This window comes from Triticum aestivum, chromosome 5A, assembly GCF_018294505.1.
Source record: "Triticum aestivum cultivar Chinese Spring chromosome 5A, IWGSC CS RefSeq v2.1, whole genome shotgun sequence".
In the NCBI taxonomy this organism is placed as follows: domain Eukaryota; kingdom Viridiplantae; phylum Streptophyta; class Magnoliopsida; order Poales; family Poaceae; genus Triticum; species Triticum aestivum.
The window spans coordinates 37482585-37509014 of record NC_057806.1 but is presented as its reverse complement, the minus strand read 5'-3'; the positions used below and the strand labels follow the sequence as shown (position 1 = coordinate 37509014).

At 47.3% G+C, this 26430-nt stretch overlaps 1 protein-coding gene across 2 annotated transcripts; it reads right to left on the bottom strand.

Moving 5' to 3' along the window:
• Nucleotides 1-479: 479 nt before the first annotated feature.
• On the bottom strand, nucleotides 480-6685 carry LOC123102161 (auxin response factor 25). 2 transcript variants are annotated; one of them, XM_044523462.1, is made up of 14 exons: nucleotides 5796-6684; nucleotides 5284-5396; nucleotides 4889-4987; nucleotides 4748-4804; nucleotides 4487-4642; nucleotides 4287-4371; nucleotides 3839-3929; nucleotides 3579-3743; nucleotides 3378-3500; nucleotides 3236-3311; nucleotides 2937-3096; nucleotides 1729-2831; nucleotides 1204-1394; nucleotides 480-1106 (listed from the first exon to the last, which is right to left on the bottom strand). In XM_044523462.1, the coding sequence occupies exons 1-14, from the start codon at nucleotides 5848-5850 to the stop codon at nucleotides 905-907; spliced, it is 2676 nt and encodes an 891-aa protein (XP_044379397.1). In that variant the 5' UTR covers nucleotides 5851-6684; the 3' UTR covers nucleotides 480-904. The 2 variants fall into 2 exon arrangements, with proteins under 2 accessions (XP_044379397.1, XP_044379396.1); XM_044523461.1 differs by having other exon boundaries at nucleotides 1729-3096; nucleotides 5796-6685.
• Between the last annotated feature and the right edge of the window lie 19745 nt (nucleotides 6686-26430).

The following is a 26430-nucleotide window of genomic DNA, read 5'->3' as shown; positions in this document are numbered from 1 at the left end:
TTAAAGCCTATTTTTATTGTCATTTTTTTAATACTCCCTCCGTCACAGTTTACAAGTCCTACGCGTATACCTAGGTTATCAATTTTATCACCCTAATATAAACTATATAACACAAAATTATACCTTTTGAAAATAAAACATCTGAAGTTTATATTGATATATTTTTTGTAATATATGACTTGTATTATGTTAGTCAAATTGACAATCTAGGAGTACGCGCACGCCCTATAAACTAAGAGAGAGGGAGTATAAGAGAAACACCTCAGAATCTCAGATTACCAACCACACTTTTAACACTATATGTTCGAGGGTTACTTCTTCGTGAACATAACTTTTGACGTGCCAAGCAGACAGGGAAACGAATGGCCTCTCAAAAAGTCGGTATCCCTATGGTCTGCACTTTGGCACGCATGTTATCATGATCCGGTCCAGCACTCCAGCATATCAAACAACCACCCTATGCAACTTTACAGGTCAAAGCTCACAAACAGAACATAATCTTTGACTCCCAATACAGCGGATCAACCACACTTAGTTCACGGCGAAAAGTCGAGGCTCCAGCCGGAATGATCAGTTTTAGGTCTCCAGTCGGAATACTCGGTTTCAGGTCATACATATTGCTACATAATATAAGGTGGTCACTTCCACGGTACCATACTGCCTCCATTCATAAGAGCGGTTCTTGTCTGCCATTCCGAGACTAGGCTATCATAGAGCCGAAGCAGCGATCATACAACATATCCATGATCGGAATGATGTCGGTAGATCGTCTAACTATATTATTGACTAGAGTTCATGGCGAGGAGAGGACTAGCTAGGGTTGGTGAACCGAACACGTCGCGATACCGTGATGCTGCGGTCCTTGGAGTGCTGGGTTTAGTTCTGGACTCCGGTCTTCTCTGTTTCAGTAGTCCAGTGGCGGTACGGAGGCCATGTTGCCGGTGAGATTCTGCAGGTCGTGGCCCCCAGAATAACCGTCGCAGACATTGCCGTGCGCCATCCTCGCTCCAGGTGCAGAGGTCAGAAGGCCCTCGCCGCCGCGGACCATCTGCTGCACCTCCTGCTGCGAGAGTATCTTGATGCACCCTACGCTATTCACAAACTCCCTGGGAAAGAACGGCATTCGAAGATGTTATGCACGATGAGGAGATCGAATTTATTGTATGTGCAAACGACCGGAGATGGTTTTTCTAGGTCACTTACTGCCATGGGTCGTCGCCGACGAGAAGAATATCATTTTCTCGGTCGACGAATACAAGCTGCCAGCCTGATCTTACGGGGTCCTCCAGTTGGCCTTCGAGGCCAAATAGATGCTCCAGCTCACTACGTAACTCATAGTAGCTGCTGAATCTGGTGATGTCGAGCGATCTTCCAGGGGACCCTGATTTGTAAACCTAATAAAACCAATATCAAAAGTATTCAGCCTTCAGTTCATGCAGAAGAAATATGCATAATAAGATGGATTAGCTGGTAACTGTGTGTTGGCACTCATCAAAATGGTGTCATTAGTGACCCAACAATTGTGCTCAAGATATTGTAAGACTTCACACAAAACTTTAAGAAGTACAGTAATTGATATGAACTCTTTGCCTCTTAAGTCCACCTAATATGAACTCTTTACCTCTTAAAGTCATCAGATCCACATTACCTCTTAATTCATCAGATCCACTTTGAAGAATGTGCATTGAAGAATTTAAAGAACATAATACATAAGTAGAAAATGCATACCTTCACAAAGGTTCCATCTTGTGATGGGTTTACACCACACATATTATCAAGAGAGTTGAAGGTTCCCGATTCGCCTAAACAACTGGAAGTTGCTAAGGTGTCTGCGGGTGGCAAATCTTCGCCACTATACCTCAACAAAGGTATGGCCATAGAAACAGTTCCGCTGCTGCTGCCACCCCTTGCACCTGCCATTCCGTCCTGGAATGCAAATGACGATGACAGAAATTGGTTGTCAACATTTGCACCATAAGCCTGGACACTGGATGAGTCTCTTGCTGACTGCGGCGCCAAGGTTCCAGCAAAGTGGGACATATTACTCTGGTGATTTACGTTCTCATGTTTGGGTTGCACAGACCGAGATTCAATATGACCAAGGGGTTCCACAGCCAACCTCTTTGAAGGCCATCCCTCCGGCGCCATTAATTGGTCAGTTCGAGGCAAACTAACAAGGTTTGAGGAATCTTGGCTAGAGAAGTTACGAAAACCATTGTGAAGATGCAACGATGGGTCATTGTTTCCTTCTAAGAGGTTCTGCTGGTAGAATGAAGATTGTGACTGCGAAGCAGACTCAGAACCAGGCATGCTAGAATCTACATCGGAAATACGATGACAACCAGATGAAAGCTGCTGTTGCATCTCCTGGTGAGATTGCTGTATAACCTGATGCCCTTGCTGTGGTGGTGCCGGAGGATTATGCAAATGCAGCTGCTGAAACTGACTTTGAAGAAACCCAGGATTACCACTGTACTGACTATGGCCGTGCTGAACAGTTTGCAGAGACGACTGCTGAGCCTGATACTGCATCTGCTGCAGAACATGATTGGCATACACAGAATTCAACCCACCGTTCGGATTCTGAGTCTGTTGGAATTGCAAGAGAGCCGAGGACTGTTTCGAAGGATCCCCAGTTCTAATTTCCTCCAGTGCTGCTGCAGCCATTTGCTGGTATGTGTCTGGCTTAAGACCCAGCAATGGAGAATCCATTCTTGGCTGAAGCCAAGGTGACGCTCCAACTCCCTGGAAGTTCAACGACTGAGCCCCTCTATCCCCATCTCCGAGCCACATGAGAGAAGAATAACGAGCAAAATCATCATTTTTGACACCTGCGCATATGATACAGAACAGAACTTGATTAAAAGGACACTTGGTTGAATTGTATAAAAGCAGAACCACGTATACTGCTATTCTTGTCACATCGATCAACCTACCATTGAACATGCCATGCATAGAGGGCAGCCCTGAAGCCCATGGACGCTTCAGTCTTAAAGGAAAAGCAGTTGGATACATCGGAAAGGTTGTTAATGGCTCAATCTCCCAGAGTGACACTCTAGGTTGTTTCTCACCAGCGGTGGACTCGTCCCAACCAACCTAAAACAAATAAAATTTCAGCCATTACCATTTAAGGTTGAACATGTTCTCACGAAGCAAACTGTGAAGCATGCGGAATAGGTTGAGGTGAATAACTAAAGAAGATAACAGCAGGAACTCTGGAATCATGACTAGTTACCTTCACAGAACGCCAATGTGAATTTGGCCAACGCACAGAGTCAAGATCACTTATGGTTGTGATTGTACCCATGTATCTGAAAGAAGAACAAACTGTCAGCTCACAGTTTTCATGCTGTTACTCAGTTCAATGTTTGACTTACCGTCTGACACTTGACTCCTCTGTCTCAAAAAGCATTCTAAACCGCATTCCAACAGACACACGTGTGTGGTAAACAGATTTGACATACTTAGCCAATGGAATGATGAACTCAGAAGGGCTAGCCCTGATAAAAGACAAAGATATTAATTAGGTATAGAAATAGAGTTATCTATTAGTTGAATTGGGATTTTGATGAATATACCGGGGGTTATAGAAAATAGTGAAACGACTGTTTGTGGCCGCAGCATGAGCTGCTGCTGCAAGAAGGCCTATATGCATGCTGTCGCTTGACAGCACAGAAGACGGCATAATTGTCTGAGGACGATTTGCATGACGAATCCCCAAGAGAAGTTGGTTATTATCATTCCTGGGAACATGGAAAAGTGTTATGTGTGATCAAGGTGTAACATGAACAACTATGGTAACAGCATAAAATTGGTTAGGAAATAAAGTAGTCGGTACCAGATGAAAATAACAGAATCCCCTGCTACTAGTCGCTTTGCACTTACAAAGACACTCCAACCTGTAGTCAGGAGATGCCTTTTTGGCTGACCTGCATAACAAGTGCAAAGGGCTAAGAGCACTGGCCAACTAAGAGTCCAATATTAGAACAAAATTAAAATACATCAAAAACTCTGCAACATGGGAACTATAAAAGATGAATACAACATTTTCCAGAGAAATTCCCCAACCAACAAAACCCCACTAATTCCAGCTGGCAGAAGGAAATGAACAATTCTAGGGACTAACAAGAAGGTGCTAGAACCTTCTCATCTAAAAGCTGCAAAATGTACTTTTTGTTAAGTCTTTCTAGGATTCTTATAAACTACTAGCCTTTACTTGATCAATACTAATCATTATCATCTATATGCACATGCTGCACAAAATCTGAGACAACTTGAGTACATACCACGGAATATGTGGCGAAATTTCCATTCATTATCATGCAGATCTTTTGCAATGAGCTCCTGGCATGGAGGCTGCAGAGAAAAATCCTGTAGAAAATTGAACGTGTCATTTATCTAATTAACCCAATTTAAAAAGTACAAAATAATGACCATTTCTTATAAATGCATTGAGAAAAACAAACTAAATTTCACTGGACGTTACCAATGGAGGGAAGACTTTCTCAGCAGACCGGCGAGGAACAGAAAATCCGCCATGTGTACTTGTATCACTTGCAGTCAAAGTCTTGCAGAAGTAATTAGTCGGCTGCTTGCTAGCAGCACCCAACTCGATTGGAAGAAAAGGCTCTTTTTGCTCTTCCTGTCATTGGAACCTCGTGATGAATACATAATTATTTCAATTATTTAACCTATATAACCTATTATCAGAATCCAGGCTACAAGAACAGAGAAATGTGATTAATACCGGGCTCAGCGGCTGCAGTGTCATTTGGGCATAAACTTCATCAGTCTCTGCATCGGCCTGCGTTAGCATCAAGAAATGATCTCAGGGCACCTCTTAAAAAACTACATGATGGTCCCTTCTATGTGTGAAGTGTAAACTTACATGCATGGTGACATTATGAAGCTGGCAGATCAACTGAGGGGGGAGATTTGGATAATTAGGGATTTGAGCATCAACCTCCTTATTAGTTGATGCGGCAACCTACACAAAAGTAAAATCACTTTAGAGAACTGCACTAAAAATGACTTTAGAAAACTGTAATTGGACAACATCCATGCAACAAAATTGATTCTTCATATAATGACACCTTCAATATTTCACTAAAGCTATGTCTCAGTAGAATCGCAAACCGTATGATGTTTACATGCTGCATTATGCAAAGAATAAGAACCTCCTGAGCACTCATGGCACAGCCACAAACTATACTTTATCTTTATCTTTATCTTTTTGGAAAACATAGTATATATTGGTGGTACAAACTGAAAAAACCTACGGACCTGCTCGCTATGGCCCTGTGGGAAATAGATGACCCGGCTTCCAACCGCGGGCAGAGACACAAGGGGCCCAGCGCATGCATGCCATAGCTCCGAGTTCAGACACCTTTGTTCCCCTGAAAAGTGCCAAGCACACATGAGCGAACAGAAACCACCAGAAAGCAAAGCTCATGTGAAGCTACTATTCGTACTTGGGACACAGACAAGAAGTCACAACGGGGAGGAGGCACAGTGAGTGACAATAATGCCATAACATGAGAACGATGAATAAATAATAAAAGCAACCGATGCAAGCATTTGTTTGTGCAGGCCAGCAATGGAGGCTACATGTATGCGATCAATCATGCGCAAACACAAGCAGGCTGAATTTGCACATTTGTTTAGCATCTTCGGTGGTTCAAGTGCACGCACGATCAGCACATTCCACAATCCGTAATCCACTGGAGATGCAGACAGGAGTACAAGTTGAGAATTGAACAGCTGAATTAATGAGGGGGCCGTGAGACGAGATGTACCATCGTTTTCCGGGAGGGACTGCGGCATCTCGGACATGGAGAGCTTTCTCTCCATCCAGGGATGCGACCGACGCCAAGAACACCCAACTCCGCCGTGATGCGGCAGGGACACGAAGCAGCTGGCTGCTCAGAGCTGCGCCGCGCTCCCAGCAGCAACGCCCGACCTCTCCCTCTGCGCCCAGAGAAGCTCCTCCATCCTCCGCCGCTGCTTCGTCCAACCTGTTATTGCCCCTTCGCCACGAAGCAGCAGCCGCCTCAGCTTGAAGCAGGCCCTAACCGAAGCCCGAGCCGCCCAGGCAAACCCTCGCCATTGCCGACTCACCTCGGCGCGCCCAAATCCCAGCCACTCCAACGAACCTCCAAGCCCGCTCACCGATCCAAATCCTCCCCGGTGAACAGGAGAGAAGCGCCAACCAACCCGGCGGCACGGCTCACCGCCCCAGACCCGATTCCACCGAGCACGGAGAAACCGAGGAAGGCAGCCGGCCCGAGCTCATTCAGCTCAGGAGGAAGCAGAAGTAGCGCGGCTCGCGGAGGCACAGCTCGCCGCTGACCGAGAACCGCGACCACTCGCCCCCTCGAATCGCCATTGCTCGCGCGCGCTCGCTCAGGACCAGACCACGGCAGACCAGACCAGACCAGACACCACGGCGGCCGGACCAGACCCCACCCGGCGGCCGAATCGGACGCCGCGGCCACGGGGCGGGAGCTGGGCGCGCGGCGGAGAAGGGGAGGGCGGCCGCGGAGGCGGAGGGCGCGTCGGTGCGGGCGGAACCCTAGCGGGGCGGGGCGGGGCGGGCTAGGCGGCCATGGCTGGATCGAGGGAGCGGAGGCCGAGAAGTGGTGGGAATTTCTTTTCTTTTTTTCCGTTTCGGGTTTAGTGTGCAGCGGAGGAGGGAAGAGGTTCTCTCTTCTCGTAGGGGGTGTAAAAAAACGATCGGATGAATTTCTTTTTCTGCTTTGCCCCCTTGCAATAGCTTGAATTACGTTTTTGGTTGCTCTGGGAATTTTTGCTCCTTTTTCCACACACACACAATTTGCGATTGGGTGTGTCTGTGTAAAAGAATATTTAAGTTTAGTTTTTTTACTTGCCATTTTGTTTCTAGTTTGCCCCTTTGCAAGAGCTTTAATTGTATTCAACAAAAACATTCAAACTTCGGCTTTGTACTACAGTCACTCGTATGAGTTGAGCTTTTCACATCCAGCATACTTTATGATACACAAATAAATGAGTAGAGATGCTTTTTACTGAGAACCAAGCTATCAAACATGGGCATAATCAATGTTTCGCCTACATAAGACAAGATGTGGCGTGATTTCAACTTTTCGTTTCACCTTGAGCACGGAAGTGATGGGTCAATATGCATTGAATTTGAACTAACTTTGTCAATTGCTTACGAGTCACTGCCACTTGTTACTAGCTTAGCTACCCTAGTCTTACACTTGTCACATAGTCAAAAAAAACATATTAAGATGGCCTTATCTTGCCCGCAAAAAAAAAAAGTCGGCCTTATCTTATTTAGGGGTCAAAAGTGTTGCAAAGTAAGAATCCATGGTGGAGTACAATAAACACACCTAACAAGGTGTGCATAAAACACAAGAAAAACTGCTAGCTCGGTCAAGTCTTGCTAGTCTTCTACGAGAAAAGGTAGGATTGTCAAAATAAATTTAGGTTCCAGTGTCTCCTTGATAGTGGATGGTTGTTATTTTTACTTTAAATTTCTTTTCCACCTCGAAAGTCGAGTCAACAGGTGAGTCAAGATGCATTAAGCATTCACACTATGTGTGAGTCACCCCCAACATGTTTTTCACCTGTTTAAATTTAAATTTATTTAAACTAAAATTTGAACACTTACTTTGAAACGAAGGAAGTGTTATTTTCCATGCCTACGAGCCAAACATGTTTCAGAAAAAAGCATCCATGGAAAAAGAAAAGAACATGAACCTAGGGCTGAAGACGCAAATAAGAGAGCAATCGAGGTGCCAACACAAAAGTCCACCCCAGCCCTCCTCGTATGCGTACGTCGGTACGTGTGACACGAGACCGCTGGAAATCACCACCGGCGCCGGGGAAAATTACCGTCCCGCCCCCGCCGGGCCCCGCCGCGGAGCGACTGAGGCTGGCGCGAGCACGTGCAGGGGCACTCCCGTCATTGTCTCCACCTCCCGGCCCCGGGCCCCCTCTCGTCGTACGAGGATTCGTCCCTTTCCTCACGGGGGCTGGCGGGCCCGCGCGCGGACCATGACTGATGACGCCGGGCGTACCCGCGCCGTCCGATGCGCGATGGACGGGCCAGGGTACCTCGGTCGGGGCGACCGGTTGCACGAGGGGGCAGCGGGTGGCGCGGAGTGGAACGGGTGCGCGCTCGTACTCCGTGCAGTGCTTCTCTCGGCGGTGGGTCACTGGGCTCACTGCACCGGGCTGGGCTTGCGGTGTAGGGGTGTAGTAGACGTGCACTGCTGGTGCTGGTGATCCTCCTGTGGTGATGGGGTTGCATGTTTGATTTTTATGTTGATCCATTCCATAGTACCTCACCATGATAACCCATGTTAACTTTCGGAGAACGTGCCGCCAGTTCCCAAGTGTTAGTAGTACTCCCTCCGTTCCACGTATAAATTTTTTAAGAAGTGAAATTTAACTAACTCTGATCAAGTTTGTAGAGAAAAACATAGACAACTAGACTACCCAATACACTTCATTAGATACATACATCACAAGATGTACTTTCATATTGTATACATTTTTGTGTTGTAGATATAAAAAGTTCTTTTTTAAATTTGGTCAAAGTTTGCAAAGTTTTTCTCGCATATTTTTTGATAAAGTTTGACTTTAAGAAAAATCTATATGCACTACATTATGGAACAGACGGAGTACCACACAACCGCCTCCTCTCACAAAAAAAATAGGGTTCCTCTACCTATCGTGGACGTCGTCATCGGTCCGCCTAGTGTTTGGTGGCCTTAAGGTCATGGGGTGCAGTGGATGTCGTCTCTTGCCGGTAGGTGGGCTTCATTTTTAGACGTTTCTTCACTTTTTGTTAGGGTTTACGCCTTGCTCGGAAGGCGAAACGGCAGCGGCTCTACGAAGATGGAATAAGATTCTTTCCGCCTAACTCCCGTTTCGATGGTGCGTCTAACAATGTTGATGGATGTCCGGAGGTGTGTCTTTGACGAATCTGTTTTTGATGGATTTTGCTCGGATCCAGTTGTCGTTCGTCTATATTTGTGTGTCTTTAGATTGGATCCTTTCGATCTACGCTACACTTCATCGACGACGGGTGCTATTTTGGTGTGCTGGTCCTACGGGGCCTTCGCACGACGACTTCCTAACTGACTATTACAACAAGTTTTGCCCGACACCAATTAGGGAGGGGCGATGACGGCGACGCGCCTTCAGCTCGCTTCAGTGCTTGTAATCGTCGCTAGGCAGTCTACGGATCTGAATGTAATTTTTATTATTTCTAGTGTTCATTGTACTGGCATGATTGAAAAAAATAGATCGGATGTTTTTTCCAGAAAAAAATGGAGTAGGGTTCTTCTTGCATTTTGTATATGTACGTGGTGTCACAGTTTTATTTGGTCTCGTAGGAACAGTACGTACAGGCAACAGGTCATGTATATCGCTTCAGGGAATTGTACTTACCGGGCCGGAACAACGACGCACTCAATCATGTGCTCTCCACGGGCACGGGCACGGCTAATGTGGGCACGTATGTGCGGGACTACTGGTACCGCTTTGCCGTGCACGCGAACCGGCCGCGGCGGCCTCGCGTTCTCTTCTCACCACCCACGCGCACGACGCTCCATGCATGCATGCATGGCCGACGGCCGGCGCTGCCGACACGGAGGCCCCGCCGTTTTCCTCCTGCTTTTCCCAGCTGCGGTGCCGCTGCGTGGAAAGGCGGGCGGGGGAGGGGCGCCGACACGACGAGACCTGACGGCGAGCGGGGCCCCGGCCGGCCGACGGGACGGCTCCTGCTGGTCGGTCCTGCTACACGTTTCGCCTACCTGCGCGCTGCGCGGTGCAGCGTACGTGCTGCTGACGAGATGACCGCTCGTGCAGCTGCATGCGGAGGCCTGGTTTGCGTAGTTATTATTCGCGCCCTTTCTGTCTCTGATTTTTTTTTCTAAAATAAACCCTAAGAGCAACTTTAATGGGGCGATTCATTTCGTTCGCTGTCGTCTGTTTAGGTCGGCGCAGACATAAAATGCGGCTCAACGGGCCGACCCAAACGGAGTCGCGTCCGCTTTTGGTCCGCGCGCGACCCATTTCCGATCCATTTTTGAGCCGGATTTGCGTCGGCGCGGACACGCGACGGACGCGTGCATACTCGCCTTCTCCTCTCCCCGGGCCCGCTGGTCGGTGGCTCATTGGCCCCCCCTCACCCCCAGCCAACAACAACCCTCGCCTGCCTCCTTCGTCGCCGACGCCGCCATCTATTTTTGTCGATGACTCTGCCAGCCGCCGCTGCCTCCACATCCGCCCAGCAACGCCACCCACTCCCCGGTCGCACGCCACCGCCGTCTTGCCGCCGGGGAGCAAGCTACTTCCCACCGCCGCCCCGCGGCCAAGAAGTCGCCTCGCCGCCTCGACCAGATCCTCACCGGCGCGCTCGTCGGACGCTAGCTGGGTCTTTGCGCGCCGCGACTCCCCTCACCGGCCGTCCCCTATGTTATTTGACAATATATTTGAATGCAAATCAATGTAATATTGGGCGGCCAGCCGGCCACGCCGGCACATACCCAAATTTAAAAAGAGGGCGGACGTCGGGCGGGCGGTCGACCCAAACGGACAAAATACGGACGAAATCGTTGTCCATTTGGGTCGACCCGTTGGAGTTGCTCTAAATCGATAGACGATGGCCCTGTTTGGATCCATGAGTTAGAGTTGGTTTGAGCTAATTTGGGCTCAAATAGCCCTAAAGTATCCAATATGAGGGCTAGTTTGAGCTAGTTGCATCTATAACCCATCAAAAAACTATCCCACCCAAGAGGTGCTAATTGGAGCTAGTTCTCCTAGTGCACTTATTGCCATCTAACCCTGTCATCCAAACACCACTTCCGATAGAGTTAGTTCAAGGTTAGTCATGAGCTAAAAACTAACTCTAGCATTTAGCTAAGTTAGAGTATCCAAACAGAGCCAATGGCTATATCGGACCCCCGAACTCCAAATTCCGAGAATCAGCACACTCAACTCTTTAATCCCAGTCTAAAATGAACCCTGAACGTATTTTAGGTCAAAAAAATGGTGACATGGCACCCAGGTTCGGGGCCTCTCCGAGGGAGGTAACACCCCTAGTCCTGCCGAATTGACTATAGGAATCACAAGAACTACAATGTTAATGTTGCTCCTTTAGCTCTATGGATGGAGAAGAAAGTAGGAGCTAGCTCTCCTCTTCTCCTTGCATGTGTGTGGGTGTGGGTGATGAATGAGCTGACCCCCTCCTCAAGGGGGCTCCTCGGAGGTCTTATAGCTGATATGTCTCCGTCGTATCTATAATTTTTTATTGTTTCATGTCAATATTATACAATTTTCATATACTTTTGGCAACTTTTTATACTATTTTTGGGACTAACATATTGATTCAGTGCCCAGTGCCAGTTCCTGCTTATTGCATGTTTTTTGTTTCGTAGAAAATCCATATCAAACGGAGTCCAAACGGGATAAAAACTGATGGAGATTTTTTTGGAATATATGTGAATTTTGAGAAGTGGAATAACCGCGAGACGATGCCCGAGGGGGCCATGAGGCAGGGGGGCAGGCGCGCCCCTGACCCTCGTGGACACCCCGTAAGGCGGTTGGTGCCCTTCTTTCGCCGCAAGAAAGCTAATATCCGGATAAAAATCGTGTTCAAATTTCAATCCAATCGGAGTTACGGATCTCCGGAAATATAAGAAACGGTGAAAGGCCAGAATCTGGAACGCATAAACAGAGAGAGACAGAGAGACATATCCAATCTCGGAGGGGCTCTCGCCCCTCCCATGCCATGGAGACCAAGGACCAGAGGAAAAATCCTTCTCCCATCTAGGGAGAAGGTCAAGGAAGAAGAAGAAGAAGGGGGGCTCTCTCCCCTTCTCTCCCGGTGGCGTTGGAACGCCGCCGGGGCTATCATCGCGACAACGATCTACACCAACAACTTCACCGCCGTCATCACCAACTCTTCCCCCCTATATGCAGCGGTGTAACCCCTCTTTTACCCGCTATAATCTCTACTTAAACATGGTGCTCAATGTTATATATTATTTCTCAATGATGTATGGCTGTCCTATGATGTTTGAGTAGATCCGTTTTGTCCTATGGGTTAATTGATGATCGTGATTGGTTTGAGTTGCATGTTTTATTATTGGTGTTGTCCTATGTTGCTCTCTGTGTCGCACAAGCATGAGGGATCCCCGCTATAAGGTTTGAAATATGTTCATGATTTGCTTATGGTGGATGACGTGAGTGACAGAGGCACAGACTCGAGTAAGTAGGTTATTTGCGTATGGGAATAAAGAGGACTTGATACTTTAATGCTATGGTTGGGTTTTACCTTAATGATCTTTAGTAGTTGCGGATGCTTGCTAGAGTTTCAATCATAAGTGCATATGATCCAAGAAGAGAAAGTGTGTTAGCTTATGCATCTCCCTCAAATAAAATTGTAATAATGTTTACCGGTCTAGTTATGGATTGCCTAGGGACAAATAACTTTCTTGTGTGACAACAAGCTCTCTACTAAAACTAACTTAGTTGTGTCTTCATCTAAACAACCCCTACTTTTTATTTACGCGCTCTTTATTATCTTGCAAACCTTTCCAACAACACCTACAAAGTACTTCTAGTTTTATACTTGTTCTAGGTAAAGCGAGCGTTAAGCGTGCGTAGAGTTGTATCGGTGGTCGATAGAACTTGAGGGAATATTTGTTCTACCATTATCTCCTTGTTGGGTTCGACACTCTTACTTATCAAAAGAGCCTACAATTGATCCCCTATACTTGTGGGTTATCAAGACTTTTTTCTGGCGCCGTTGCTGGGGAGTTATAGCGTGGGGTGAATATTCTCGTGTGTGCTTGTTTGCTTTATCACTAAGTAGTTTTTATTTTGTGCTCTTGTTTTCTATCTTTAGTTATGGGTAGGAAACGCAAAATACCAAAAAATAGTTGTACCTACTACACCAATGGTTGAAGAACCACTCAAAATCTATCACACTACTGAAGCTTTTTACTTGGATCATCTTCGATCCCCATGTGCTCGTGCTGAAACCCCAACTAGCTTAGTTGAGGGCAAATCTTTAGATGAGCATGCTTATTATGTGCGACACCGCTTATCTGAAAAAGGGAATTTTACTGGATCAAATTCATCGTTTGCAGTGCTATGCTTGAAATTTATGTGAAATATATGATTGTACTTGTTGTTCTAAAGACCCTAAGAAACACCTTCCTTACCAATGTGAATTTAGTGATAATGGAATCGTATCTTCGTATACTAAGGGTGTTTATAATTACTATGATGTTCAACAAATTGAAGAATTTGTTGCTTTTGGGGGCACTTGTGAAATTGCTTCTTTTATTGAAGAGTGTGATACTACTCTCTACAAATCTGAAAATTGGACATACTTAAAAATTGCTATGATAATTATGCTTCTAATCCTTATATTAAACCATATATTGAGGACTCCTCCGCTGTCCAAGAAGAGACTAATATTTTGCAGGAGTCTATGGAAGAAGAAATTAATGACACTATGAGCTCATTGGATGAAAAAGATGACGAGGAGAACAAAGAACAAAAGGCGGAAGAGCGGATTAGCTACCCGTTCCCACCTTCTAATGAGAGTAACTCTTCAACTCATACATTGTTTAATTTCCCTTCATGCTTACCGAAGGATGATTGCTATGATGATTGTTATGATCCCGTTGATTTTTTTGAAATATCCCTTTTTGATGATGCTTGCTATGCTTGTGGCCAAGATGCCAATATGAATTATGTTTATGGAGATGAACTTGCTATAGTTCCTTATATTAAACATGAAATTGTTGCTATTGCGCCCACTCATGATAGTCCTATTATCTTTTTGAATTCTCCCGACTACACTATATCAGAGAAGTTTGCCCTTATTAAGGATTATATTGATGGATTGTGTTTTACTACTACACATGATGATTTTGATAGATATAATATGCATGTGCTTTATGCTCCTATTTGCAATTATTATGATAGAGGAACTACATCTCCTCCTCTCCATGTTTCCAATATGATAAAATTGCAAGAAACTGTTTATACTATGCATTGGCCTTTACTATGTGTGCATGAATTGTTCTTTTATGACATACCGATGCATAGGAAGAGAGTTAGACTTTGTTTTTGCATGATATATGTTGCTTTGTGCTCACTACTAAATGCCAAATCATTGCTAATTAAAATTGGCTTTGATATACCTTGGGATGCGGGTGGATGCATTATTTGATAAAACTGTTTATGGCTTTAAAGAAAGTGCTGCCAGGGAGACAACCCGGAAGTTTTAGAGAGTAATTTATTTCTGTTGTGTGCTTTTTATAAAGTTTAAAAATAAAAATAATGTGCCAAGGTTTGCCTTTAGGATGTTTACATTGCTTGTTGGTTTGTGCGGTGCAAGACATAAACTTTGGCTGTAGTGCACAATTTTACATGTTTTACTGGAACATCAAACGGTTCTGAAACTTTTTGCACTGTCTTTCTATACAAATTTTTTATTTTTCCTAATTTTTTCAGAATTTTTGGAGTAACATAAGTATGGTGAATGTTCACATTACTACAGACTGTCCTGTTTAAGACAGATTCTGTTTTTGATGCGTAGTTTGCTTGTTTTGATGAAACTATCGATCAGTGGATTAATCCATGGAAAAGTTATATTACAGTAGCTACAATGCAAAAACAAAATATGAACTGGTTTGCAACAGTACTTAGAGTAGTGATTTGCTTTATTATACTAACGGATCATACCGAGTTTTCTGTTGAGTTTTGTGTGGATGAAGTGTTCGAAGATCGAGGAGGTCTCTATGTGAGGAGAAGGAGGAGAGGCAAGAGCTCAAGCTTGGGGATGCCCAAGGCACCGCAACTAAATATTCAAGGAGACTCAAGCGTCTAAGCTTGGGGATGCCCCGGAAGGCATCCCATCTTTCTTCAACAAATATCGGTATGTTTTCTGATTCGTTTCGTTCATGCGATAGGTGCAAATCTTGGAGCGTCTTTTGCATTTAGTTTTCACTTTTCTTTTATGCACCATGCGGGTATGAGATAGTCCTTGGTTGATTTATAGAATGGTCATTGCACTTCACTTATATCTTTTGAGTATGGCTTTATAGAATCCTTCATGTGCTTCACTTATATCATCTGAAGTTTGGATTGCCTGTTTCCTGATATGTTTCCAATGTATCTATTTTTCCAAACACTTTTGCCCTTGTTTTGGACTCTAACTTGCATGATTCGAATGGAACTAACCCGGACTGACGCTGTTTTCAGCAGAATTACCATGGTGTTATTTTTGTGTAGAAATAGAAGTTCTCGGAATGACCTGAAAATCAACAGAGAATATTTTTGGAATATATAAAAAATAATAGCGAAAGAATCCATGTCAGGGGGCCCACACCCTATCCACGAGGGTGGGGCCGGGGTGCGCCCCTGCCTCGCGGGCCCCCTGACGCTCCACCGACCTCAACTCCAACTCCATATATTTACTTTCGGGGAGAAAAAAAATAAGAGAGAAGGATTCATCATGTTTTACGATACGGAGCCGCCGCCAAGCCCTAAACTCTCTCGGGAGGGCTGATCTGGAGTTCGTTCGGGGCTCCGGAGAGGGGAATGCGTCGCCATCGTCATGATCAACCTTCCTCCATCACCAATTTCATGATGCTCACCGCCGTGCGTGAGTAATTCCATCGTATGCTTGCTGGACGGTGATGGGTTGGATGAGATTTATCATGTAATCGAGTTAGTTTTGTTAGGATTTGATCCCTAGTATCCATTATGTTCTGAGATTGATGTTGCTATGACTTTGCTATGCTTAATGCTTGTCACTAGGGCCCGAGTGCCATGATTTCATATCTAAACCTATTATGTTTTCATGAATATATGTGAGTTCTTGATCCTATCTTGCAAGTCTATAGTCACCTATTATGTGTTATGATCTGTTAACCCCGAAGTGACAATAATCGGGATACTTACCGGTGATGACTGTAGTTTGAGGAGTTCATGTATTCACTAAGTGTTTATGATTTGGTCCGGTACTCTATTAAAAGGAGGCCTTAATATCCCTTAGTTTCCAATAGGACCCCGCTGCCACAGGAGGGTAGGACAAAAGATGTCATGCAAGTTCTTTTTCATAAGCACGCATGACTATATTCAGAATACATGCCTACATTGCATTGATGAACTGGAGCTAGTTCTGTATCACCCTATGATACGTCTCCAACATATCTGTAATTTTTGATTGCTCCATGCTATATTATCTACTGTTTTGGGCAATATTGGGCTTTATTATCCACTTTTATATAATTTTTGGGACTAACCTATTAACCGGAGGCCCAGCCCAGATTTGCTGTTTTATGCCTATTTCAGTGTTTTGAAGAAAAGGAATATCAAACGGAGTCGAAACGGAACGAAATCAACTGGAGAAGTTATTTTGGAAGGAAACCTACCGGATAGACTTGGACCCTACGTCAGAAGATGAAGGAGGAGCTCACGAGGGTAGGGGGCGCGCCCACCACCCTAGGGCGCGCCCCCCTGCCTCGTGGCCCCCCATTAGGTCCACCGACGTACCTCCAGCACCCATATATACCTACATAACCTAAAACTTCCAGAACAGAGATTAGATCGGGAGTTCCGCCGCCAGAAGCCTCCGTAGCCACCAAAAACCAATCTAGACCCGTTCCGGCACCCTGCCGGAGGGGGCAATCCTTCCCCTGTGGCCATCTTCATCATCCCGACGCTCTCCATGACGAGGAGGGAGTAGTTCTCCCTCGGGGCTAAGGGTATGTACTAGTAGCTATGTGTTTGATCTCTCTCTCTCTCTCTCTCGTGTTCTTGAGGTGATACGATCTTGATGTATCGCGAGCTTTGCTATTATATTTGGATCCTATGATGTTTCTTCCCCCCTGTCGGTGTCAAAACCGGTGGATCTCGGGTAGGGGGTCCCGAACTGCGCGTCTAGGCCGGATGGTAACAAGAGGCAGGGGACACAATGTTTTACCCAGGTTCGGGCCCTCTTGATGGAGGTAAAACCCTATGTCCTGCTTGATTAATATTGATGATATGGGTAGTACAAGAGTAGATCTACCACGAGATCGGAGAGGCTAAACCCTAGAAGCTAGCCTATGGTATGATTGTATGTTGTGGTTGTTGTCCCCTACGGACTAAAACCCTCTGGATTATATAGACACCGGAGAGGGTTAGGGTTACACAAGGTCGGTTACAAAGGAGGAGATATCCATATCCGTATTGCCTAGCTTTCCTTCCACGCCAAGTAGAGTCCTATCCGGACACGAGACAAAGTCTTCAATCTTGTATCTTCATAGTCTAACAGTTCGGCCAAAGGATATAGTCCGGCTGTCCGGAGACCCTCTAATCCAGGACTCCCTCAGTAGCCCCTGAACCAGACTTCAATGACGATGAGTCCGGCGCGCAGTATTGTCTTCGGCATTGCAAGGCGGGTTCCTTCTCCGAATACATCACAGAAGAATTTGAATACGAGGATAGTGTCCGACACTGCAAAATAAGTTCCACATACCACCATAGAGAGAATAATATTTTTGCAAATCCAATTTGCTGACTTGTTTTGGTAGCATGACGTTATGTCATGGCCCGATGATTATTCGAACCGTTTTTCTTCAACCAGCTCCAGACATAACGCGAGGCGGTTTCTTGGCACGTCTTGTCAAAGCAGAGATCGTGTTCCCCCAATTACGGGATTCTCATTAATGCGGTCATGGGTAACCCAACCATGTCTAGGACTCCTAGATTATAGGCAAGTCCCAAACGGCTACGGAGAGGACGCTTGATATTCACCCTCTTTATAAAGGGACAAGGTTTTCCCTTTTTCCCTCTCGTGCTCAATCGAACCCCTCCCTCGCCTCGAGTTCTAACACCCGAAGCCTAGGTTAGGTGCTCCGGATCTTCAATCATGTCCGGATCCAGCCTTCAAGGCCGATGGATGCCCTCCTCCATCACGGAAGAGGATATCAAGAAGTTGAGGGAGGCCAGATACCTGACCGCTGAGGTTTCGCATCGGCTGCCTGCTCGAGGGCAGGTCGTCCCTACTCCCGAACCCAACGAGAATGTCGTGTTCGTCTCCCACTTCCTCCGAGGCCTAGGCCTCACTCTGGATCCCTTCGTCAGGGGTTTGATGTTCTATTACGGGCTAGATTTCCACGATCTAGCTTCGGACTCCTTTCTCCACATCTTGACATTTATTGTCATGTGTGAGGCCTTCCTCCGCATTACCCCTCACTTCGGCTTGTGGCTCAAGGCCTTTGAAGTGAAGCCGAAGATGACAGAGGGGCAACATGCAACGTGCGGAGGTGCGTCAATAGGCAAGATGGCAGGAGCTCCGTGGCCGAAAGGTTCCTTTCCAGAGGTGTCCGAATTATGGCAACGGGAGTGGTTTTACGTCACGACTCCCAGAAGTGCCAAGTGGGTTGCTGCCCCCGCTTTCTGCTCGGGCCCCCCACCACAACTGATGTCATGGATTAGCAGAGGTCTGAGCTGGGGTCCAGCCAAGGACGTGCCTATACTGCAAAGCCGCATTCAAGATCTCTTCGAGGGAGATTTTAATTTGGTTGTGGTAATGCAAGTTATGCTGGTTCGTCGAGTCCAACCTTGAAAACGTCAGCCCCTTCGCTTGTGGGAGTTCAACCCAGAAGGACCGCGTGCCATTCAAAGTTTCCTCGGCCTAACGCACGAGGAGATGTACAAGTCATTCTTCGAACCTCAAATAGAGTGTCCGGATACTACCGAGGACGTGGGCCTGAGCAGTAACCGCGCCGCCGAACAAGTAAGAAATCCTCTAGCCAAACACACCGTCTTTTATTCATCATGAAGTTATTTCTGTGAGATCGCTCTTTGACCAGGACTGGCTAATAAAGGCGAAGATGATTCGGTGTTTGGCCCCCCTCCCTGAGGGTTTGGAAAACCCGGTATTGGAAAAGATGCTCGAGCTCGCACCTTGCCCGGAGCCCTCAAGGGAAGATACTGGGGGGAATAATATGGGTGGAAGCGGGCCCCCATCGCTGCCAGTTCCAACCGAGGGAATGAGCGCCACCATGAAGGAGGGTAACCGGGGGAGGAAGAGGACTGCTTCCGAGGATCCGAAAGCCGAGGCCTCCAAACGGGAGAAGAAGTCTCCAACAAAGGGTCCTTCCTCGGGGGGTGCTCTTGTCGCACAAAGTCCGCGGGGGGATCAGCCCTCCAACGAGTCGTAAGTGATCCAAAAAATACTTTAATAGTGAAGGTATACTATCTTTCTTCTGAGAAAATAACCGCCGCATATATCTTGCAGTTCGGGTCTTAGCCCTTCTCAGCTGAGCTCGTCTTCGGGGGATATTCTTCCGGAGATGATGGAGAGTGAAACGCCTCCCCCGGACTCCTCCGCTCAAGAAGCGGGCGACCCCGAAGTGTCGTCACGGAGGGCCTCTCCGGATCCGGTGAGGCCAGAAGATAATCCCATAGACCCCCGAAGTCCCCAGCGTTCGGCTCTCGAAGAGAGCGAACAAAAGAGTCCGGCACCGTCTGGTATGCGGTCAGACGTTCTGAGGGAGCTGTTGGGGCGAGCGGACATCTCAGAAGAACACCGTACGCTGATGGGTACGGTGATGGAAATAATTTCGTCCGCCGAAAGCGGATTACATGAAGCCTTTATGAGTCTACTGACAGGCTTTGAGGTATGTGAGATAATATGTGATAGTACCGCACATGTTAGGTGTGCCCTATGTAGATAGTAGCCCCTGAGACTCTGGTTGTCGTCGAGAACAGCAGTGAACAGAGGATCATAGTCCCAGGCAATAACCATACTGCCTTTATGTGCAGGTGGTGGAAGCTCCGGTGGCTAGCTGGACTAGTGAGTTTGCCGAATTAAAACGACAACTGGATGCGGCAGACGCCGACATCGAGCTTGTTAACAAGCGGCTTGACGAATCACAGGGTAAGTAATGTTTTCTGGTGAATGTCACACAATAAGAGCAGCATGATGCCAATATCTTTAATATGTTGTGACTCCAGACGGAGCTGCCACCGTGGAGACCCTTCGGGCGGAGCTCGCCCGAGCCAAGGAACAAGCGAGGATTAGTAATGCGGCTGCTTTGAAGGCGGCCGAAGAGTTGAAAGCCGAGAAGGCCGCACATTGCGAGAGCCAAGAGAAGATGGCCAAGATGGCCGTAGAATTAAAAGGCACTACCGACCGTTGCCGGATCCTTGAAAAAGAAAACCGAGCGAAGGCAACGAACCTTGAGAAGACCACAATGGCGGACAAAGACACCCGCTCTGCTACGAGAGCAAAGAAGGAGGAGCTGCGGGAAGCCGGGGATATTGCGGCTGGGAAGCCCTTCATGCTACGGAGGAAGTCCGGAGATTCACGGTATGCCCCTCTGGATCGGCTGTGGAGTTCGGCAGATGCGTATATGGACTTGGCGGCGAGCGCTGCCGATGCGGCCAAATACTTCCAAGGCCAAACAGATCGTGAAGTGGACAAGCTGTTCTGGTCGCAATTCAACGTTCCAGAGTGTCCGCTTCCATTGACTGATCAGCTGGCCGAATGGGCAAAACTAAATAGGTTGTCCAGACTCGCCATGAGGTCTGTCGTGGATCAGCTATGGTCGGAAAAGCCAAAGCCGAACAGCTATTTCAGCTTAGTGCAGCAGTTCCTTGGTGCGGTGCCACGCATTAATGCGATGAAGAGGTCAGCGTGCATACAAGGCTCGCGGATGGCCCTTGCCCGTGTTAAAGCATACTGGGCGGAGATGGACGCTACCACTGTTGCGGCGCAGGGTTCGGCCATAGACCGAGTGGCTGCCGAGCACTATTTCGAGGAGGTTCTCGAGGGTGCTCGTTTGATAGAGGCCCAGTGCTCGAAGAATATTATGTTTGAGTGATATGTATTTCCATTGTAAACACAATGTTTCTATGAAATTTATTAAGGCTGTGTTTATACTTTTGCCTGAAAGTAATATGATGCCTCATGTGCGGCCGTTTATGTATACATGTGTATAACCTGAAAGATTGCAGTCGTCGGCTTCACCCCCCACGCATATAATGCGGAGGTGCTCGCAAAAAACGCGTGTTCACACTTAACCCAACGTCTTGGTCCTATTAAGGAGGTGATAGCGCAGCGAACGAGGCAACCGGACTATAATGCTTTAACACTTTCACTTAGCCATAGGAGTTTGACAGTGGGGCTACTAGATAGCCCCTGGTGGCTCCACACTCTCCCGATCTCGGGGTGCGTACATGCCTGGCCGGAAAACGGCCCTTCGTTAAGGCGGAGGAATTCTAACATTCCAATAGGTCATCGAGTGGTTGACCAGTCTCACGCTATATCATGACAGTCAGTTTTCGGCTTTCTCTACCGAGGTGCTCGTCCGGATGAACCAGGGCACAATCGCAGTAGTTCTCCTGGTGCTGCCTTAGCCGATAAAGCGGAACGTAAGGCACCAAAACACAGGAGCCGGGCAAACCCAACATTTGACTAAAGACAATGATTCGGAGCTAATGCATATAAGGCCAAACTCGCAACGCCGATCACTCCCTAAGGTATTCGGTCTTTATGGTATGAACCGGGCCTAATAGTGCCCTTTGTAAGAAGCCCCTTGTGTCTAGGTATGTGCATTATTCTGACGTGGCCACATGCCAAGACGTCAGCATTCCTCTCGGTTATACTGAGTATCCGAAGGATGTGAAGCAACAAGAGACAGTAAAAAAGGTTTACACAGGGTCTTAATCTAAAAAGAATCCTTGGAGCGGGTCCCTGCTACACGTCTGTGCCTGTGTCTCCGTTGTGCCGTATCCTGGACGGGTGTAGCACGATGATCATCTGTAAAAGAGAGGAACTTAGGTAAAAAAGTTGTCGTGCAAAAAGATAGTTTTTAAAGAAACCATGTATATCTAGAAATGAGTAGAAATTGCCACTTGTCTGCGCGCGTTGAGCCCCTTGTATTTGTAATAGGGGTGTGTCCATCAATCTGGTACATAGCAGCGCCGGACTCATCTAACCGCGTCCGTGGTCTTGACGACCTATCAAATGCTTTAGTTGGTGAGGCCGTTTTTAGTGTGCGGCTGCCAAGGCAGTCACATTCTCTTCGGCGCGCAAAGATCGCTTAATACTTCCGTTCACTGTAATGATGCCACGTGGACTGGGCATCTTGAGCGTGAGGGAAGCGTAATGCGGTATTGCATTAAAGCGAGCAAAAGCTTCGCATCCAAGTAGTGCTTGATAACCGCATTGGAACGGAGCAACGTGGAAGGTTAAATGTTCGCTACGGGAGTTATCGGGGAAGCCGAATATAACCTTTAGTAGCAGGGAGCCCGTGCAGTGAGCCCCTGGGCCTGGTGTTACTCCTTTAAAGGTAGTGTTGCTATGGCAAATTTTCGTTGGGTCTATCCCCATTTCGCTGATTGTATCCTGGTATATCAGGTTTAAACTGCTGCCACCGTCCATCAGGACTCGTGCAAAGTGGTATCCGTCAATTATTGGGTCTAATACCAGGGGAGCACATCCTGCCCGCTAGATACTTGCTGAGTAATCACGATGGTCGAAAGTGACCGGTTGAGACGACCAGTGGCAGGGTTTCGCGGTGATAGGCCCTTGGGCATATTTATCTGGGAGGGCCGCTTTGCTTCCCTTGATCACGTGTAATACGTTGACTGTTTTGACTTCTGATGGAAACTTCTTTTGTTCCCCAGTGTCTTGCTTGAGAGGCTCATCCTCATCTTCGCTTGGTGTATCCTCCCCCTTGTGTACGGCGTTGAGCTTGCCGGACTGCTTGAAGACCCAACATTCTCTGTGGGTATGATTAGCGGGTTTACTAGGGGTGTTATGGATCTGACATACTTGGTCCAGAATTTTGTTCAGGCTGGACAGTTCATCTCTGGCGCCTTTAGAGAGCGGCTTTTGCTGACCTGGCCGAGAGCTTCGAAATCCGGCGTGTACCGCCGTGCTCTTCGGGTTGTCTTCTTTATTCCGACGCTTATTATTTTTGTTGCGTCGTGATTTCCTGTTTTCATCTCTAACTTCGGATGTGCTTGGGTCGCTGGTTCTGCATCTGGCTAGCCAGCTGTCCTCACCCGCGCAAAAGCGGATCATGAGGCTTGTTAATGCTGCATTGTTCTTGGCTTTTCTTGGCCGAGGTGTCTGGCAAGCCATTCATCACGGACGCTATGCTTAAAAGCTGCCAAGGCTTCGGCGTCCGGGCAATCAACTATTTGGTTCTTCTTAGTAAGAAACCTGTTCCAAAGCTTTCGGGTTGACTCTCTGGGCTGTTCAGTTATATGACTCAAATCGTCCGCATCCAGGGGTCGGACATAAGTCCCTTGAAAATTTGCCCGAAAAGCGTCTTCGAGCTCTTCCCAGCTTCCAATGGAGTTTTTGGGGAGGCTTTTAAGCCAGTGCCGAGCTGGCCCTTTGAGCTTGAGGGGTAAATACTTGATGGCGTGGAGATCATCTCCTCGAGCCATATGGATATGGAGGATATAGTCCTCAATCCAGACCCCAGGGTCTGTTGTTCTGTCGTATGCCTATATGTTTACGGGTTTGAATCCCTCGGGAAATTCATGGTCCAACACCTCATCGGTGAAACATAGGGGGTGTGCGGCACCCCTGTATCTGGGTGTACCACGTTGTTCTGATGTTTGTTGTGTTACATCATATGCCGGGGCGTGCTTGCATGGTCCATAGATGGATCTGGTTGCACCATCCTTTTGGTGCGAGCCCTCGTGTGGATCGCGTATTGGCTTGTGAGTGGCGTTGTTTGCCGCTCCATGTTGGCCGTGAGGTCGTCTATCCAGCCAGGTGGCCGTTTTGATTTTTGGTTGTGGGGGATCTAGGGCCTCCTCATCGAATTCGGGTAGCAACTTCCGCTTCGGGTAGCTCTTGGTGGGGCGATTACCACCATACTTCGCTGCTGTGTTGAGTACTTTACTCCATCTGATTTGGAGTGTGTCCTGCGCAACCTTGAGCCTTTGCTTCTGCTTTTTCAGACTCCTCGTGGTGGCAACAAGCCTTTGACGGGCATTCTGCTGCTCCGGGTGCCTGTCCGGCGTTATGTCGTCCGGACTATTATCTTTGACAGAATTGGTTTGTTCGGTTTGATTCTCCGTATTGCCGTGGTCCGGGAGTGGTTCACCCTGCTCCAACGCTGGGTTTGTATGATCGTTATTCCTGCCGAGGCGGGATTTGGGGCGGCACTTACGCCACCGCTTTGACTGCTTCTCGAGGGGACAAGCCTTCGTTGCGTCCTTCCGTTCCTCGTCGTCGTCTTCTTTTGGTGTGTCCACCATATATACGTCATATGATGAGGTGGACGTCCAGCGCCCTGTGGGCGGTGGTTCCTCTTCGCCTCCCGCATAGTCGTCCATACCGTCGATGTCTTCGGAGTCGAAGTCAAGCATGTCGGTTGAGTCATCGACAGTGGCTACTAAGTGGGTGGTGGGTGGGCCTCGAATTTCTTCATCGTCCGCGTCCCAGTCCTGCCGTGCCGGACATAGTTCGGCCAGGATTCTCCTGACAAGGAGAGAGACCTTAATGAGTTCAGTATGTCGCCAAAGGGCGAGTGCTGAAAATATCCGCGGAGGTAAACTCCATGATCGGCGCCCAATCGGATTCGATAGGAACGGGATCAGGCGGTTCGGGGTCCGTGGCCGGAGAAGGATTCGGCAGTTTAACAACACGGCTCTCGTGCAAGGCAAGGTCGATGTTCGGCTCGATCGCCGCTGAGGGTGAGGCCTCCATGGCGGGGTCCATCCACCCGTCCGCGGAAGGCGCAACTGGATCCGAATTGAGGGTCGGAGTGGCTGCTAGTGCGATCTCCTTAACACTGTCCGATGGGAGAGCTAAGTCATGCTCATCGTGACCGCGTGGCGCACAAGGCAGAGGCTCGAATCTGTCGAAGATCAAATCTCCATGGATATCGGCTGTGTAGTTTAAGCTTCCAAACATGACCTGGTGGCCAGGGGCGTAACTTTGCATCTGCTCCAGATGGCCAAGTGGATTGGCCCGCAGTGCAAAGCCGCCAAACACGAAGATCTGTCCGGGGAGAAAAATCTCACCCTGGACCGCATCACTATCGATGGTAGTAGGAGCCACCAAGCCTAACGGTGACGACACAGAGGAACTCTCAATGAAAGCACCAATGTCGGTGTCAAAATCGGCGGATCTCGGGTAGGGGGTCCCGAACTGCGCGTCTAGGCTGGATGGTAACAGGAGGCAGGGGACACAATGTTTTACCCAGGTTCGGGCCCTCTTGATGGAGGTAAAACCCTACGTCCTACTTGATTAATATTGATGATATGGGTAGTACAAGAGTAGATCTACCATGAGATCGGAGAGGCTAAACCCTAGAAGCTAGCCTATGGTATGATTGTATGTTATGGTTGTTGTCCCCTATGGACTAAAACCCTCTGGTTTATATAGACACCGAAGAGGGTTAGGGTTACACAAGGTCAATTACAAAGGAGGATATATCCATATCCGTATTGCCTAGCTTTCCTTCCACGCCAAGTAGAGTCCTATCCGGACACAAGACGAAGTCTTCAATCTTGTATCTTCATAGTCTAACAGTCCGGCCAAAGGATATAGTCCGACTATCCGGAGACCCCCTAATCCAGGACTCCCTCACCATCTCTACTCTCTTGTAATGAATTGAGTTTCCCCTTTGAAGTAATCTTATCGGATTGAGTCTTTAAAGACTTGAGAACACTTGATGTATGTCTTGCCGTGCGTATATATGGTGACAATGGGATGCCACGTGATTCACTTGATGTATGTTTTGGTGATCAACTTGCGGGTTCCGCCCATGAACCTATGCATAGGGGTTGTCACATGTTTTCGTCGTGATTCTCCAGTAGGAACTTTGGGGCACTCTCTGAGGTCCTTTGTGTTGGTTGAATAGATGAATCTGAGATTGTGTGATGCATATCGTATAATCATACCCACGGATACTTGAGGTGACATTGGAGTATCTAGGGACATTAGGGTTTTGGTTGATTTGTGTCTTAAGGTGTTATTCTAGTACGAACTCTAGGGCTGTTTGTGACACCTATAGGAATAGCCCAACGGATTGATTGGAAAGAATAACTTTGAGGTGGTTTCGTACCCTACCATAATCTCTTCGTTCATTCACCGCTATTAGTGACTTTGGAGTGACTCTTTGTTGCATGTTGAGGGATAGTTTTATGATCCAATTATGTTAGTATTGTTGAGGGAACTTACAATAGCGAAAGTATGAACCCTAGGCCTTGTTTCATATCATTGCAATACCGTTTACGCTCACTTTTATCACTTGCTACCTTGCTGTTTTTATTATTTCAGAATACAAATACCTTTATCTACTATCCATATACCACTTGTTTCACCATCTCTTCGCCGAACTAGTGCACCTATACAATTTACCATTGTATTGGGTGTGTTGGGGACACAAG

Coding starts and splice junctions, on each gene's coding strand:
- LOC123102161 (XM_044523461.1), bottom strand. CDS start 5,850: ATGGAGAGAAAGCTCTCCATGTCCGAGATGCCGCAGTCCCTCCCGGAA. Junction 4,805..4,888: donor TTCATAATGTCACCATGCAT/GTAAGTTTACAC, acceptor ATGCTAACGCAG/GCCGATGCAGAGACTGATGA. Junction 4,643..4,747: donor CACTGCAGCCGCTGAGCCCG/GTATTAATCACA, acceptor TTCCAATGACAG/GAAGAGCAAAAAGAGCCTTT.